Raw genomic sequence first — 14,790 nt, forward strand, 5'->3', positions numbered from 1 at the left:
AAAAGTTCTATAATAGACATATATGCAGTATTCTAAAAGCTGTATTTTAAATGTTTTCATTCAACCAGAGGAAATATTTTGACTCTCCAATATGTGAAGTGATGAACAATAGGGGACACTATTTCTGAAATCTGAGGTGATTTTGGACAGCTAAATTAGTCAAAGATGAATGAAATCAGTAGGGGATGCTTGGGGGAAAAAAGGCAAAGCAACCCCATATATGGACCATATTCTTTTCTTTTCTATATCCCATGAAACCTTTCAAAATGTATACAGACAACATTTTTCCCCATTAATTTGATTTTCTTTTTCCTTTCATTTCCCCATGATACCTAGTTGTATTCTTCTACAGAATTTACCTCAGAAGCTTGTGCATCCTGTTCATGATATTTGTGTCAGATTTGTTTGTGGAAAACATATTTTCTCTTTGGGCTTTATGTCTCCCAACATATACTTTATTATTCTGAGCTTACATTGTTCTTTCCAACTGTTGGACATTCAGAAGCTATGAACAATTCATTTTCAATCTTCAATCGCTGCATTTCCAAGTTTAAATCCACAAAAGTTCTGGCAAGTTGCTGGTTCTGAAACCGCATCTCCAACTAGGAGGGGGAAAATACAGAAGGGGGATTTTATTAGCTGAAGATAACCATCAAGAAGAATGACTGTCCAAGATGAATAGGGAACTTGTGGGAAAGAAAAATTAGATGGGCAGTAAATTCACTGTTCCCTTTACTCTTTAGTTATGCCTCTCTTACTGGCTATAAAGCAGAGTTTCTACATCAGCAAAGAATGGTGCAGTAGAAAGAACATTTAGATTTGCAGTCAGAGGATTTGTGTTCAAACTCAGCTCTGTCATTTACTATCTGTGTAACTATAGGCAAGTCATTAAATCTCTCTCTCTCTCTCTCTCTCTCTCTCTCTCTCTCTCTCTCTCTCTCTCTCTCTCTCTCTCTCTTTCTCTCTCTCTCTCTCTCTCTCTCTGTGTGTGTGTGTGTGTGTGTGTGTGTGTGTGTCTCTCTCTCTCTCTCTCTTACTATTTCTCTCTGTGTCTTTGTCTCTCTCTGTTTCTCTCTTTGCCTCTCTCACACTCATTCTTTTTCTTTCTCCTTCCCTGCTCCTCATCCTTCTAAAAACTTCTCTTTCTAAGTTTCTACTCCCTCATTTATAAAATGAGGGATTTAAATTAAATGACTGAATTCTATTTCAACTGATTTTATGATGCATGTTCCACAAAATCAGTTCCAAAATGATAATGAAATTAAAGCAAAAGTAACTAACTAATGAGCAAAACTGTTAGTAATGAGATTTATGCATGGAAAACCATTTTCATACAATGCCATATGTTCAAATATGAATTTACCCATTCTTATAGGGCAAGGAGACACATATCTGAAGGTTACCTGAACATTCAAATTCTACAAAGATACATAGTAGATATAAGAAGGACATATCTTATTACTAACAACAGTCATTAGTTTTTTTATCTGTAAAATGAAGATTTATAATAGCACCTATTTCCTAATGCTGTTGTTAGGATCAAATAAAATAATGTTTGTAAAATGTCTCATAAACTTTAAGGCACTATATAAATGCTATCTATCACCACCACTACTGCCATCACCATCATCATCACATTGCTGTTGTTGTTGCAATGCTATTGGAAGCTACTCATGAAACAAAGAGATAAATTTATTTAAAAATATTTGTGGTGATTAGGAATAGAGTCAACTAGCTAGCCATTACTATCATCATCATCATCTAAGAAATAATGTAAAAGGCATTGTCATAAATATAAAATATAGGAAAAGAAGAGGCCCACTCATTTAGAAAAAGTCATGATTGACAGATGTTGATATATGCCAGTGAATTTTGAAAAACTTCAAGGAAGGACTCCTGATTACTAACTAGATGGATATTCTCTGAAGGACTCAGGAAAAGTTATGTAAAAAAATCTCATAGAATGAGAAGGTCTGAATGAGTTCCTGTTTGCACAAAGAAGGCCATACCCATAGTAGATAAATGTGGGTCCAGGGGAGTTTCAAAATACTTGTCACTTTGAGCCTCTGAAAATGTAAGCGGTTTCTACTCTTCAATGAAAACACATAATTCTACCTGAAAGTAGTGGTTTTTAAACTTTTTGATCTCAGATATACTCTTATACTCTTTTATACTCTTAAAAATTATGAAGCACCCCAAAGAGCTTTTCTTTATGTAAATCACATATATCAATATTTACCATATTAGAAATTAAGACTGACAAAATTTTAAAATATTTATGTATTAATTCATTTTAAATAACAATAATAAACTGATTACATGTTAAAATAAATAACATATTTTATGAAAAATAGTTCTATTTCCCCCAAAAAAAAACTGTAGTGAGAAGAGTGATACTGTTTTACATATTTCTGCAAATCTCTTTAATGTCTAGCTTAATATAAGACAGCTGGATTCTCATATCTGCTTCTGCATTCCATCTGTTGTTTTGGTTGAAGTATATGAAGAAAATCTGCTGTTAATATATTTATGTAGTTGGAAAGAGGAGTATTTAAATAAATAAATAATGTGTAAGTTTTATTATAAAAATAATTTTGACCTTATGAACCTCTTACAGGGTCTTGGGGGCCTGTCAGGAGTCCTTGTGCAACACTTTGAGATCTAGAAGACTATAGATATCTGAATTCACACACATACACATACACACACAGGAGGAGGAACCCTACAACAAGATATCACAGTGGACAGAGCATTAAGCCTAGAGTCAAGTACACCCAAATTAAAATTCAACTTCATAAAGTAGCTGTGAGTCAATCTCTACTTCAGTTTCTCAATTGAAACATTAGGGTAATAAAAGAACCTGATGCTATATTAGAATATTCTCTGTTCTTATGAGTAAAATTAGGATAATAATAGCACTACCTATCTGGATTACACTAAGAATCAAAAAAGGTAACACATATGTAAAATTCTGGGCTAAGAATTATTGCTAGCTCAAGTCTCATCCCTAGCACACAACCAGTAAGTGTCTAAACTGGATTTGAATTCACTTCTTCCTGATTCCAGGTTCAGCACTCTATCCACTGTGCCACCTAGTTGTCCTAGTCCTATTACACTCCTATTTAATCTAATCCAATAAACATTTATAAAGAACTATTTACACAGCATTACTTTAGATTCTATGTGCCCCAAAGTGCAACAGGATACTTGTTTTATCATATAGCTTGTCATAAGATATGGGATAGTGGATAGTGCTGGCTCTGAAGTCAAGAAGACCTGAGTTCAAATGTGACCTCAAACACTTAATACTTCCTAGCTGTGTGACCTTGGGCAGGTCACTTAACCCCAATTGGACAAAATTGCAAAGGTAGAGTAGAGTCAGAAGGCAAATAGTCTTAAATATCAGGCTGATCCAATTGTGTTTTATTCTAAGAGCAACAGGGAACCAATGAAGGCTTCTAAGAACAAGAGCATCATGAGCAGACTCACATGCTTTTTGATGATTGTGTAGAGGAACAAAAAATTAAAGTAAAATTATAGGAAATCTATAGTTATAGTAATCTAGATGGAAGAGGATGAAAGCGTGAAGTAGGATGTCTATGTAAGTGGATAGAAAGGGTAGCTTCCAGAGATGTTAGGAGACTTGGAAGACAAGACTTGGACTGAATGGAGGTAGGTGTTAATGACTAAATGAGGATAGATATGAGGGTAATAAGGGAGAGAAAAATTCAAGGAAAATTCTGAATTATTGGGTCACTGGGAGGATGTGGTGTGGAAGAGGAAAGTTTGGACGACTGGCAGATTTGGAAAGAGAATGAAAATGTTTTGTACATGTTGAGTTTGATATTCTAACAGAATATCTGAGGAGGGAAAGGACTGGTAATGTGAGGCTAAAGTTCATGAGAAAATATAGGACTAAATGTGTAAATTTAAAAGACATGTAGAAACATATTTGTATTGAAATAATGATTAGAATAGCTATGGTAAACAATGAGATGGAGAATCAAGAAAAAAAATAAAAGATTTGTCATACATCAGTAATGGCAAAATTCAGAGTAAAGAACATGAATTTGCTTGATAAAATCAACACAGCTGTGCGATTTCCTGCAGTAACATAGAGAAAGAAACAAAGAATGTACGTGGTATGTTTGAGGACTAGAAGGATGCGAATATATTTAATATGTATAAGAGTGCTTGCCATCTAGAGGAGGAGATGGAGGGAAGGAAGGGGAAAGTTAGAACAGAAGTTTTTGCAAGGGTCAATGTTGAAAAATTACCCATGCATATGTTTTGTCAATAAAAAGCTATAAAAATTAAAATTAAAAAAGATGGATTTGAATAGAAGTAAGATTAGAAGGCAAATAATTCAAGGATGGAGGACAGGATATAGTTGAACTGATAAACTATGGAATCAAGACTATGAAGAGACAATGGCAAAATCATCAGAGGAGGTGTGATCCATTGTGAGAACAAAGCTTAAAGGTTACTGAAGGTCACAGAAGGGACAAAGAGTGGGTTTATGAGGAGGGAAGCATAAAGAAAGATGGAAGAATATAAAATACATATAAAGTGCTGGCTTTTAAGTCACGATAACCTGAGTTCAAATCCCTCCCCCGACAGTTACTAGCTAGGTGACCATGGATTCAGTGCTGGAAAGAAGTTCAGATGACCTCTAGTCCAAATCCCTAAGAAGAAACTAGAGGTGAGAGACACTAAATGATGTGTTCAAGGTCATACAAACTTAATTAGGATTTGAATCCTGGCTCTCTGATTTCCACTGCAGCAATCTTTCCATTGCACCATTTGCCTTCCCTATTGCACAAAAATAGAAAGTCTAAAAAAATGGGTTTTTTAAAAGTTGATAAAAGAAATTACTTCTAAAGTTTGCAAAACCATGTAACTTAATGGAGGAAAGCACCATTTTGCTGAGTAGGCCTCCCTATTATCATTCAATACACATTTATTAAGCTAAGGTAAGTATAATCCTAAAATTTAAAAAATATATATTCAATGAATTGCCAGGCTTTTAGGATTCTGTTGTAAAAAGACCAGAATTTAATACAAAATCTGTTATATAAGATCCAGAAGAAATATCAAATAAACATCAAAGACTAATTTCAAAAAATTCAATATAGGACAAACTTCATGTTTTATATGTAGAAATGTAAATCTTTTATGTCTAAGATTATAATTAGTAACTGGATAGTTCAAAAGAAAGATTGGAATAGAATGAGTATGATGTGAATCTAAAAAGCAAAATCATGTAGGAACTGAAGTCAGGAGCACCTGAGTTCAAATGTGACCTCAGACACTTAACACTTCCTGGCTGTGTGACCCTGGGCAAGTCACTTAACCCCAACTGCCTCAGGAAAAAAAAATCATGTAGGAAAAGATTTTGAAAAGAGTATATATGTTATATTAATGAGGTGCAAGAGTAAGAACTGATACAGAGGATTTAAAGGGAGGAAGAAAGTTGGTAGTTCTGCAATCTTATTCATATAGGGGATAAGTTAAAGAGGGCACTATACATATATATATGGATATAAAACGCTTCTAAATTTATAAAGAAATAAGAGGAAGAAGGAATGGGATAAGGGGAAAGGATGGGTGGGTAGATTAACAGGAATGGGATAAAGAGGGAAGGAAAGAGAAGAGAGAGAACAAGGGAAAAATCCTTAGTGGGGGAGTAAGTTAAGTAATAACAGGGCAAAGTAGAGAGTAGAAGTAAAATAGAAGAATCAACAGGAATAGGAAATAAGGAATACATACAAACATAATAACAATGATCAGAAGTAGAATTTATTAGGAAAAAAGCCAGGGGTAGTAATCATTGATATCACACAAAAGTAAAAGCTAAAATAGATTTAATCAAAAGAAGAGAAAAAAAAAAAAAAAGAAGATAAACTACAGTATAATCAGCCATATAAATCAACATTGTTTTATAACATTTAAAATAACTGGTCTGTATAAGGGTGGAATATTGCTGTGGAAAGGATGAATTAATGGATTTAGAAAACTATGGAAAGACTTGGACAATATGGAAAGACTTGGACTTATGAAGGATGATGTTTCCACTTTCAGAAAGAAAGGACAAAGTTGCATAGTACTGCTTTACATAGATGTGTATGAATGTATATATGTATATAAGTGCATGATTATATCTATATATATGTATGTGTATGTGTATATATACATATATATATATCATAGTTTGTGTATATGTGTGTGTATGTATGTATCCTAACTTTGGCAGGGATAAGGGAGAAGAAAATAAAGTTAAAAATGCACAGCAGAGAACAAGAAAAAACCTATAAGCAAAGATGGATACCTCTGTGAACAATGTGTGGCATTAAATACGCTTTTCTGAAATGGGAATTTATTGTCTCATATTTTGAATTTTGTCTAGTGTCTTGCTGTGCACATGGCAATGCTTTTTTTCCTTTTCTATTCTGTATTCAAGTTTTAAGTAAATTATTTTAAAAAGAAATTTTAAAGTAGCCCTATGTAGTTAAATTTTTTCCAATTTTTCCAAAATATTACTCTATAAGAAAAGAACAAGGATGAGTATAGTTCAAGCTTTTTAGTGTGCAGGACAGTCATAATCATCACTAGTCAGCCAGTCCCCAATTTGTTCATAGAAACATAGATCTAGAGCTGAAAAGAACTCTAAAAGTCATTTAGTCCCCAAAGGAAACTGGGGATGGGAGAAGGTGTGACTTGCACAAGTTCACCCAGGTAATTTGAATAGATATCATAGAAATGCTACTGGTAGTACAGAAGCTTATCTGCCATTTGAATCTGGATCTTTCAAACCGAATTAATCCTTTCTGAAAGTAAAAGTCAAAAGACAAAATCAAACACATCTAATGGGCTAAGAATCGGGAAGGCCTTGTTTCAGATCTTGGTTCTGCCCTATTTGTACTTGGGGAAACCTTAGGCAAGGAAAGACTTCTTTGGTGGCCTCCTTGTCCTAAGGGGTGGAATCAATGACCTCTTCATTCCCTTTCAGCTCTAAATCTATGACATTGTATAATATATGACTAGAGAACTTGCAGTCTGTTGGAAGTATAACCAAGTTACCCAGGGAATACTTGTGGATGTTTCTACCATTCCCCCCCCCCCCCCCAGGTTGAAAATATGGAAGAGTAGCTGAGTTAGGATGATTGAAAGTTGTCTGGGATGTTAGCCTCTAGATTGGAAGATGAGATAATGATTGTAGATAAAGGCAGGCCATTCCTCCACCATCCTTATTCCCCTTACACATCCTATTCTTCCCAGGAATGTTGTCTGTCTATCTCTCTGTTTCTGTCTCTGTCTGCCTCTGTATCTGAATCTCTGTCTCTTTGTCTCTCTCGTTTTTCTCTCATCTCTCTGCCTCTCGGTGTCTTGGATCTGTCGGGGTCTCTCTTGGTCTTTCTCTCTCAGTCTGTCTCGGTCTCTCTGTCTTTCTCTGTGAATCTCTGTCTTTCTCTCTGTGTCTGTCTCTGTGTGCGTGTGCATGTCCTACGTCCTTCCTACCAGAGGTTAAAACACTTGGAGTCAAATATCCAAATGAAATAATGCAAAAATTAGGAGAGAATGAGAGAGGCAAAATCAGAGAGGTAGAAGAAAGAAGAAAGTAAAGGAAAACCAGAAGAAAAGTATCTAGCCCCGCGTATCATGGCAGGGCTCACCAGTTCTGCTCGTAGCCAAGAGATGGCTCCGTCTACGTGCGCCCTACGCAGCTCCTCCCGCACGGCAGTGGCCCGGCTCCTAAAGCTTTCCCAGGGCTGCTGCGGCTGCTCCTGTTGCTGCTTCCTAGGCTCCGGTTGTAGCAATGGGACGTCCGGGGTTGAGATGCTACTACCGAAAGCATTCCGAAGCCTCCTCCGCACGTCCTCTAGCCACAATCTGGACGCCGCGTCCTCCCCGTGCGCTTCCGCACTCATTCCTCCTAGTTGATCCCTCCAAAAGAAGCCGGGAACGTGATGGCAAAGCTGTTCGCCTCCAATGTCCCGACCTCCCTTCGATTGACTTCGGAAGGCAGTACTTCTCTGACTGCCTAAGTGGAGGGGGAAAAAAGCGAGGGGGGGGGGGGAATTCAGTCCCACCTCCAGCTCCCCATCTCTTGGTATTTCGGCGTCCTAGTCTAGCAATTAGGTAGAGGTCAGGTGGGGGGAGGGACCTCTCTGTAAGTGTACTCTGGAAAACTATATGTCCCTTGCAAATGGGAGAAGCTTTTGTTTCCTCCCAATTTAGAAAATCTCTATTTGAGCAACACTTTGCCATCTCCTCCTCCTGTTTCCCTGCTCTTTCATGGCAGAGAAAGGAGATGTGGGAAATTTGAGAAAAGGGTTCAGTTGGATAACCTCTGCTTGCTCCATTTGAAGTGCAAGGGTAAATCATTCTGTTTAGCAAAAAGGAAAAAAAAAAAAAAGCCTCTACCGCATAAGGCATGGAAAACTGAATAACCCTTACTCCAATGGATAATTGTTGAGAAGATTGGAATAGAAAGAACTTATTTTCAAAGTAGCAGCCCTAGTTGACTTCTTCATTTGCAACCTGAGTCAGTTTACTATCTTTCTCCTGCCTTTAACTGTGTGTGTTCCACCATAACTTCATCTTTGGCTCCTCTTTTCTTCTGCCCTTTTATTCCCGCCATCCCCTCCCACTCCCTTTTAAATCTCATCCTCACAGATTTAGCCTTCTCCCTATAATTCCCATAACTACTTGACATCCTACTGGGCTTCAAATCCAACATGTACAAAACTAAGGGGGATACCCATCAGTCGGGGAATGGCTGAGCAAAATATAGTATATAAATATAATGAATACTATTGTGCCCCAAGAAATTAACAAAAGGATGAAGTCAGAGAAACCTATGAAGATTTATACAAACAATTTAATACAGTATAAAGTAAGCAGAACTAGGAGATCAGTTTAGACAACATCGTTAAGGACAAACAGTTTTGAAAGATTTAAAACTTTTATCAGCTCAATGATCAACCAATCCAAAAAAAAAATTTTCCCCCTGAGGCTGGGGTTAAGTGACTTGCCCAGGGTGACACAGCTAGGAAGTGTTAAGTGTCTGAGACCAGATTTGAACTGGGGTCCTCCTGAATTCAAGGCTGGTGCTCTATCCACTGCGCCACCTAGCTGCCCCCACAATGCAAAGAATTAAAGATGAAACACGGTACCTACTTTCTGATGGACTGATGGACCCAGGGTAAAGATTGAACCAGTTTTTGCACATGGCCAATTCTGGAGTTTGTTTTGCTTAACTATGCATGTCTTTCACAAGACTTTATTCTTTTCTTTCTTTTCACTGGAATCTGGGTCTGGAAGGAAAGATGAAAGACAAAGAATGGGGACTTTGGTTATGTCAAAAAAGATTATATTTAATTTTTAAAACTTCAAAAGATCTAAAAGGAAACACTGACATTATAATCAAAGAACTCTTCCATTTTTTTTTTACTCAAGTGTAACATTATAACTCAGTCTGCTCAACTGCAAAATGAGGGAGGGTGTTGAACTAGATGGCCTCTATATCTGTTATCAATGATCCCTGGGATTTATGTCCTTCTCTACCCTTTCCCATGCCCTCAACCCAATGCATGCCTATTTCTAAATTATTTACTGACTTGCCATCTTTTCTAATCAATTTTATGGATTGTCAGCCATAGTATGCTACTTTTCAAAGCACCACAGGTGCCAAGATAATAATTTATCACAAGGTCCCTCTGAGCAGCTTAGAAGCCAAAGAAGTACATCAATTAACAGTGTTGGACTTGGAGCTGGGAAGATGAGTTCTAATCCTGCCACAGCCATCTCCTAGCTGTATGATCTTTGGCAAATCAGTTAACCTCTTTCAGCTTCAATTTTCCCATCTGTAAAATGGAGACAATATTGTCTGCATCATTGTTAATTGAAGACTAGTGAGATAACATGTGTGACGAGATTTGCAAATCTTAAAGTACTATGTGTTAGCTTTATTATTGTTATAGCTATTATAGTAAATGGGTAGTGAGGTGGTACAATAGATAGAGTGCTGGGCTTGGAATCAAAAAAACTCTCTATTTAAGAGTTCAAATCCAGCCTTGATATTTACTAGCTGTGTAACCCAGGGTAAGTCACCTAACTCTTATTTTCCTTACTTCTTCATCTATAAAATGACCTGGAGAAGAAAATGGCAAATCATTCGGGTATCTTGGGCTAAGAAAAGCTCAAAAACAGAAATGTAAAAAATCTGAAACAACTCAATAGCAGCTACAATTAATGTGCCCTAAAGTTTCTATACCTTTACCACTTTGGCTGGTATCTTTTTTACCTTCTATGTAGGTAGAAATTGTTTCACTAAATTTTAAGCTGTATCTACATACTGGATTTAAATATGCTCAGCTTTCTTCATACCCCAAAGGCAATTATTTATGTCCCTGAAGCATATATACATTGTGACAATAAAAATTTTTCATTTTTAACATCTACAACACATGAAGAGTAATCTTTAGACATTATTGTTGGGTTTTTTATGCCTGACACCTGTCATTCTTATAGCATATGGCAGACACAGCTTAAATTTCTCCCTTAAGGTGACAATATCTCCTATAAACAATAAGCAACAATTTATTACAATTGCTCAGGGTACAAGAATATAGCTTCTGTCTAGTAACTAGCCAAGACTTTGTAACCATATTTCTGTGGACATGATGATATTCAGGGCTGACAATGCATTTCCCACTCTAAGAGTTTGCCATCAAAGCAATTTGGAACTATGCCCAAAGGCCTATCAAACTGTGCATAACCTTTGATTCAGCAGTGTCTCTACTGAGTCTGTATCTCAAAGAAGTCATAAAAAAAAATGGAAAAGTCCCCACATTGCACAAGTATTTGTAGCAGTTCTTTTTGTAGTGGTGGGGAATTAGAAACAGAGTAGATGCCCATCAGTTGGGGAATAGCTGAATAAGTTATGGTATATGAATGTAATGGAATATTAGTTGATCAACAGGATGATTTCAGAAAGGCCTAGAGAGACTTATAAGAACTGATGCTGGGTGAAGTGAGTAGAACCAAAGGAACATTGTACACAGCAACAACAAGATTATGGGATCACTAACTGTGATGGACTTGTTTTTTTTTTTTTTTTTTTCCAACAATTAGTTGATTCAGGTTAATTCCAGTAGATGTGATGGAGAGAGCAATCTGCATCCAGAAAAGTACTGTGGGGTCTGAATATGGATCACAAAATAGTATTTTCACCTTTGTTGTTGTTTGTTATTGTTTACCTGTTTGTTTTTATTCTCATTTTTTCCTTTTTTGATCTGGTTTCTGTGAGTGTGTGTGTGTGTGTGTGTGTGTGTGTGCGCGCGCGCGTGCGCGCCCGCATGCACAAAATGATAAATGTGGAAATATGCTTAGAAGAATTGCACATGTTTAACCAATATTGAATTATTTGCTGTTTGGGGGAGGAGAGAGGAGAGAAGAAAGGAGAAAAAGATGGAACACAAAGTTTTGTTAGGGTGAATATTGCATGTATTTTGAAAAATAGAAAGCTATTATTTTTTTAAAGGAATTTTGTCATTATAGAATTTCTGAGTTAGAACAGAAAGCTTAAGTGTTCTACTCTAACTTGCTCCTGAAGAAGCATTCACTGTATAATATACCTAATAAGTCCTCATTCTGTCTTCATCTGAAGACCTCTGAGTAGGAATAACTTAGTACCTATTATGAGGTAAGCTATTCCACTTTGGGCAACTCTTATTATCAGAATTACTTTCTTTTCATTAAGTCTAAATTTGCCTCCCTGAAATGATGTACCCTCTAAGAACTTCTGGTCCTTTGGTAGCTTCTGGGACCATGTTAAACAAATCTAGGATTTTTCTCATTCTTAAGCCTTTCCAATCTTGAATACAGCTGCTGTCACCTGTAAATCTTCTATTCATGAAGCTAAATCTCCCCTTTTTCTTCAGTCAATTCTCCTATGACAGGATCCCAAGGTCCTTTTCAATCTTGACTGGCCTCCTCTGGATACTATCCAGTTTATCAATATCTCTCTAAAAAATGATTAAGAACTGAGCAAGGTATTCTAAATGTGGTTTGATCAAAGCAAAGCACACACACACACACACACACACACACACACACACACACACAAAACTATTATTCTTTCTTTCCAAGTCTTAGTCTTAGACACTGTGTATCTCTTAACATAATCTAACATAGAATTGGTTTGGGGGGGAAGTATTATCACATTGTTGATTCATGATAACCTCAGACTCTACTAAAACTCCTGGCTCTCTTCCAGATGAATTGCAACCAAAATATAACAGATAGATAGGGAGATAGAGAGATAAATGAATGGATGGGTGGATGGAAGGATAGATAGATGGATGGACGGAGAGAGAGAGAGAGAGAGACAGAGACAGAGAGAGAGAGAGAGAGAGAGAGAGAGAGAGAGAGAGAGAGAGAGAGAGAGAGATGTTAGATAAGCATCTTGAGGGCAGGGACTGTCTATGGCTCTCTGGAAAGGGTGGAGGGTGGACTTCCTTTCAGAATATCAAGGTAAAGCATTTTATTGTTTCCTACCAGGCTGCAGAAATTACTAGGCTGGGTCTCTGGAGGGCCTCAGGATCAGTCAGAGTCAGGATCAGTCAAAGTCCTTGGTCTTTAGAAGGAGAAGTGAAGGAGGCAGGCAAGCTGCCATGCAGCTTGCCAAAGATGAATCCTGGATTCTGGAGTCTGGAGCCTGAAGTAGTCTCTCCTCAGTGTGCTGTAGCAGAGAGATTCTGACACTTTCCCTCAGCCCTCCAATCCTTGCCTCTGATTACCTTATCACAAGACATTCAACAAGCACCAATCATGAGGAGATCCATCACATCACCATGTTTGTAGAACCATTATCACACATTGAGTAGGTAATTAGCCTTAAGTGCTCTGCTGTCCTTTTGTTTTAGAACACAGATGGTCACACACACCCCCCACTTCTCAGGAAGAAAGATGAAAAACACCAAGGGAAGTGGGGAGTCAAACCAGAGATTGTCAGTGGGCTTCTGGGCTGAAACAGGTACACAAACCCATCAGCATGGGAGGTATTACACAAGCACATAGCAATAAAGCACAGGCTATCAGTGATGACTTTCCCCATAGTCAGTACAGACTCAATGTGGTGTAACAAACATGAATGCAAGTAGTGATATAACAAACAATATGAATCAACAAGGTCTTGTAAAAGATTTCCAGAAGTCCTAGAAGGAGGGTACATAAACAACAGTCACATATATGCCTTCTTCCGTAGCCAAGAGATAGTCCAAAACCAATCTATTATCCATTACTTCACATGTCAGGGAATGCAATGATCCCTGCAAGTTTTTGAAGTCCTGCAACAATCTCATCATGTGTCAGGGAATCCAATGATTCCTGAGGGTTTTCAAGTCCTGCATCAGTCTCATTAACAATTTTTGATGTCCATGACTCAGTTGCCATAACTTCCATGCTCTTTCAGTGGTGGGAACAATCAGCAATGGAACCACCTGATGTTTCTTGGGTCTTCTCCTTTGTTTCAAGGGTCTTTTCCATCTCTCTCCAATGGACAAGGCAAATACAGCTCCTTGGCGCCCATCTGATTCCTTCTCCATCTGTAGAGATACAAGCAAACCCTCTCCCCCAAGCAGTTAACCTATTTGGTCCCTTCCATTCACCACTTTCTGGGTCTCTCCACATCACCTGGCGATTATCTAAAGATAGTGGAGCTGCTCGCACTGGACGCTGCCCTTCTGGTGGGTTATAAAACCTGTCTGTCAAAGCCAGTGCATCTTTTTCAAAAATCAAAAAGTTAATTGTATAAACATCTAAATTTAGAAGTTCTCTAGGGTTACCTGTGGCTCCCCCTTTCTTTTGTTTTTGGAGGATAATCTTCATGTCTCTGTTTCTCCTCTCTATTATTACCTGTCCTTAAGGATTAAAGGGTATACCAGTAGTGTGTAAAATCTGATACTGTGCACAAAAGTGTACAAAATGTTTAGAAGTATATGCAGGAGCATTATCTGTTTTTATTGCTTGTGGCACACCCATAATTGCAAAAGCTTGTATAAAGAATTCAATGACCACTCAGGCTGTCTTTTTTGCTGCTTTGGCTGCATTTGGGTTGATTACTGAACTAAAATTAAGGCTGCTCCCAGAAGCCCCCCAAGAAACCTGCTCCCAGAGAATATTGCATTTTAGAGAAGAATATTACAAACAACAACCACAATCTTTTCTTAGACAAAATAGAATTCTTTGCTCTCTGAAGATCTGAGTAACTTGTTAGTCCTCTGTCTTAAAGGAAAAGTTACTCAATGAAAAAGTATAGTACTTTTCTTAGGACCCTGTTAAAAGTGGCTGTGAACAAAATAAGCTTGTTTCTGCTTCATCTTTTTCAGAGCAGAAAAGGAACAATTTTGTCTAGGAATAGAGTGATAAGGACCAGAAGGAGAATAAATAGTAGAGAAAGGTCTTTATATGGTGTAATGTTGTCTTCTCTAAATTATAATCATTCTCTGGGTGCAGGTTTCTTGGGGAGCTTCTGGAGGCAGCCTTAGTTTCAGTTCAGTTCAATAATCCCAAATGCAGCCAAGAGTTAAAGTCCAAATCCTTTATTGTGTCCTTCAAAATCCTGACTCTTTTCTTGGGCCTGGGTAGCTTTCTTAGAGGCCTATCTCTCTCCTTGGTTCTTGGTAGCTCTTGTCTGAATGTCTCCAGCAAGCACAAGGTGGAAGTTTGAATGAATCTTGACTCCGCCTCGAGAGTGGGATTGTGGGTTTCTCTGGGCTTGTGAAT

The 14,790-nt window shown here is 37.6% G+C and overlaps 1 protein-coding gene across 1 annotated transcript; it reads right to left on the reverse strand.

The window, feature by feature from the left end:
- Positions 1-327: 327 nt before the first annotated feature.
- On the reverse strand, positions 328-8,035 carry AARD (alanine and arginine rich domain containing protein). Its single transcript, XM_074284801.1, has 2 exons — positions 7,674-8,035; positions 328-602 (listed from the first exon to the last, which is right to left on the reverse strand). Exons 1-2 carry the CDS (start codon positions 7,926-7,928, stop codon positions 459-461), a joined length of 399 nt encoding a protein of 132 aa, XP_074140902.1. The 5' UTR covers positions 7,929-8,035; the 3' UTR covers positions 328-458.
- Between the last annotated feature and the right edge of the window lie 6,755 nt (positions 8,036-14,790).

The sequence above is a fragment of the Sminthopsis crassicaudata genome, chromosome 1, assembly GCF_048593235.1.
Source record: "Sminthopsis crassicaudata isolate SCR6 chromosome 1, ASM4859323v1, whole genome shotgun sequence".
Lineage (NCBI taxonomy): Eukaryota > Metazoa > Chordata > Mammalia > Dasyuromorphia > Dasyuridae > Sminthopsis > Sminthopsis crassicaudata.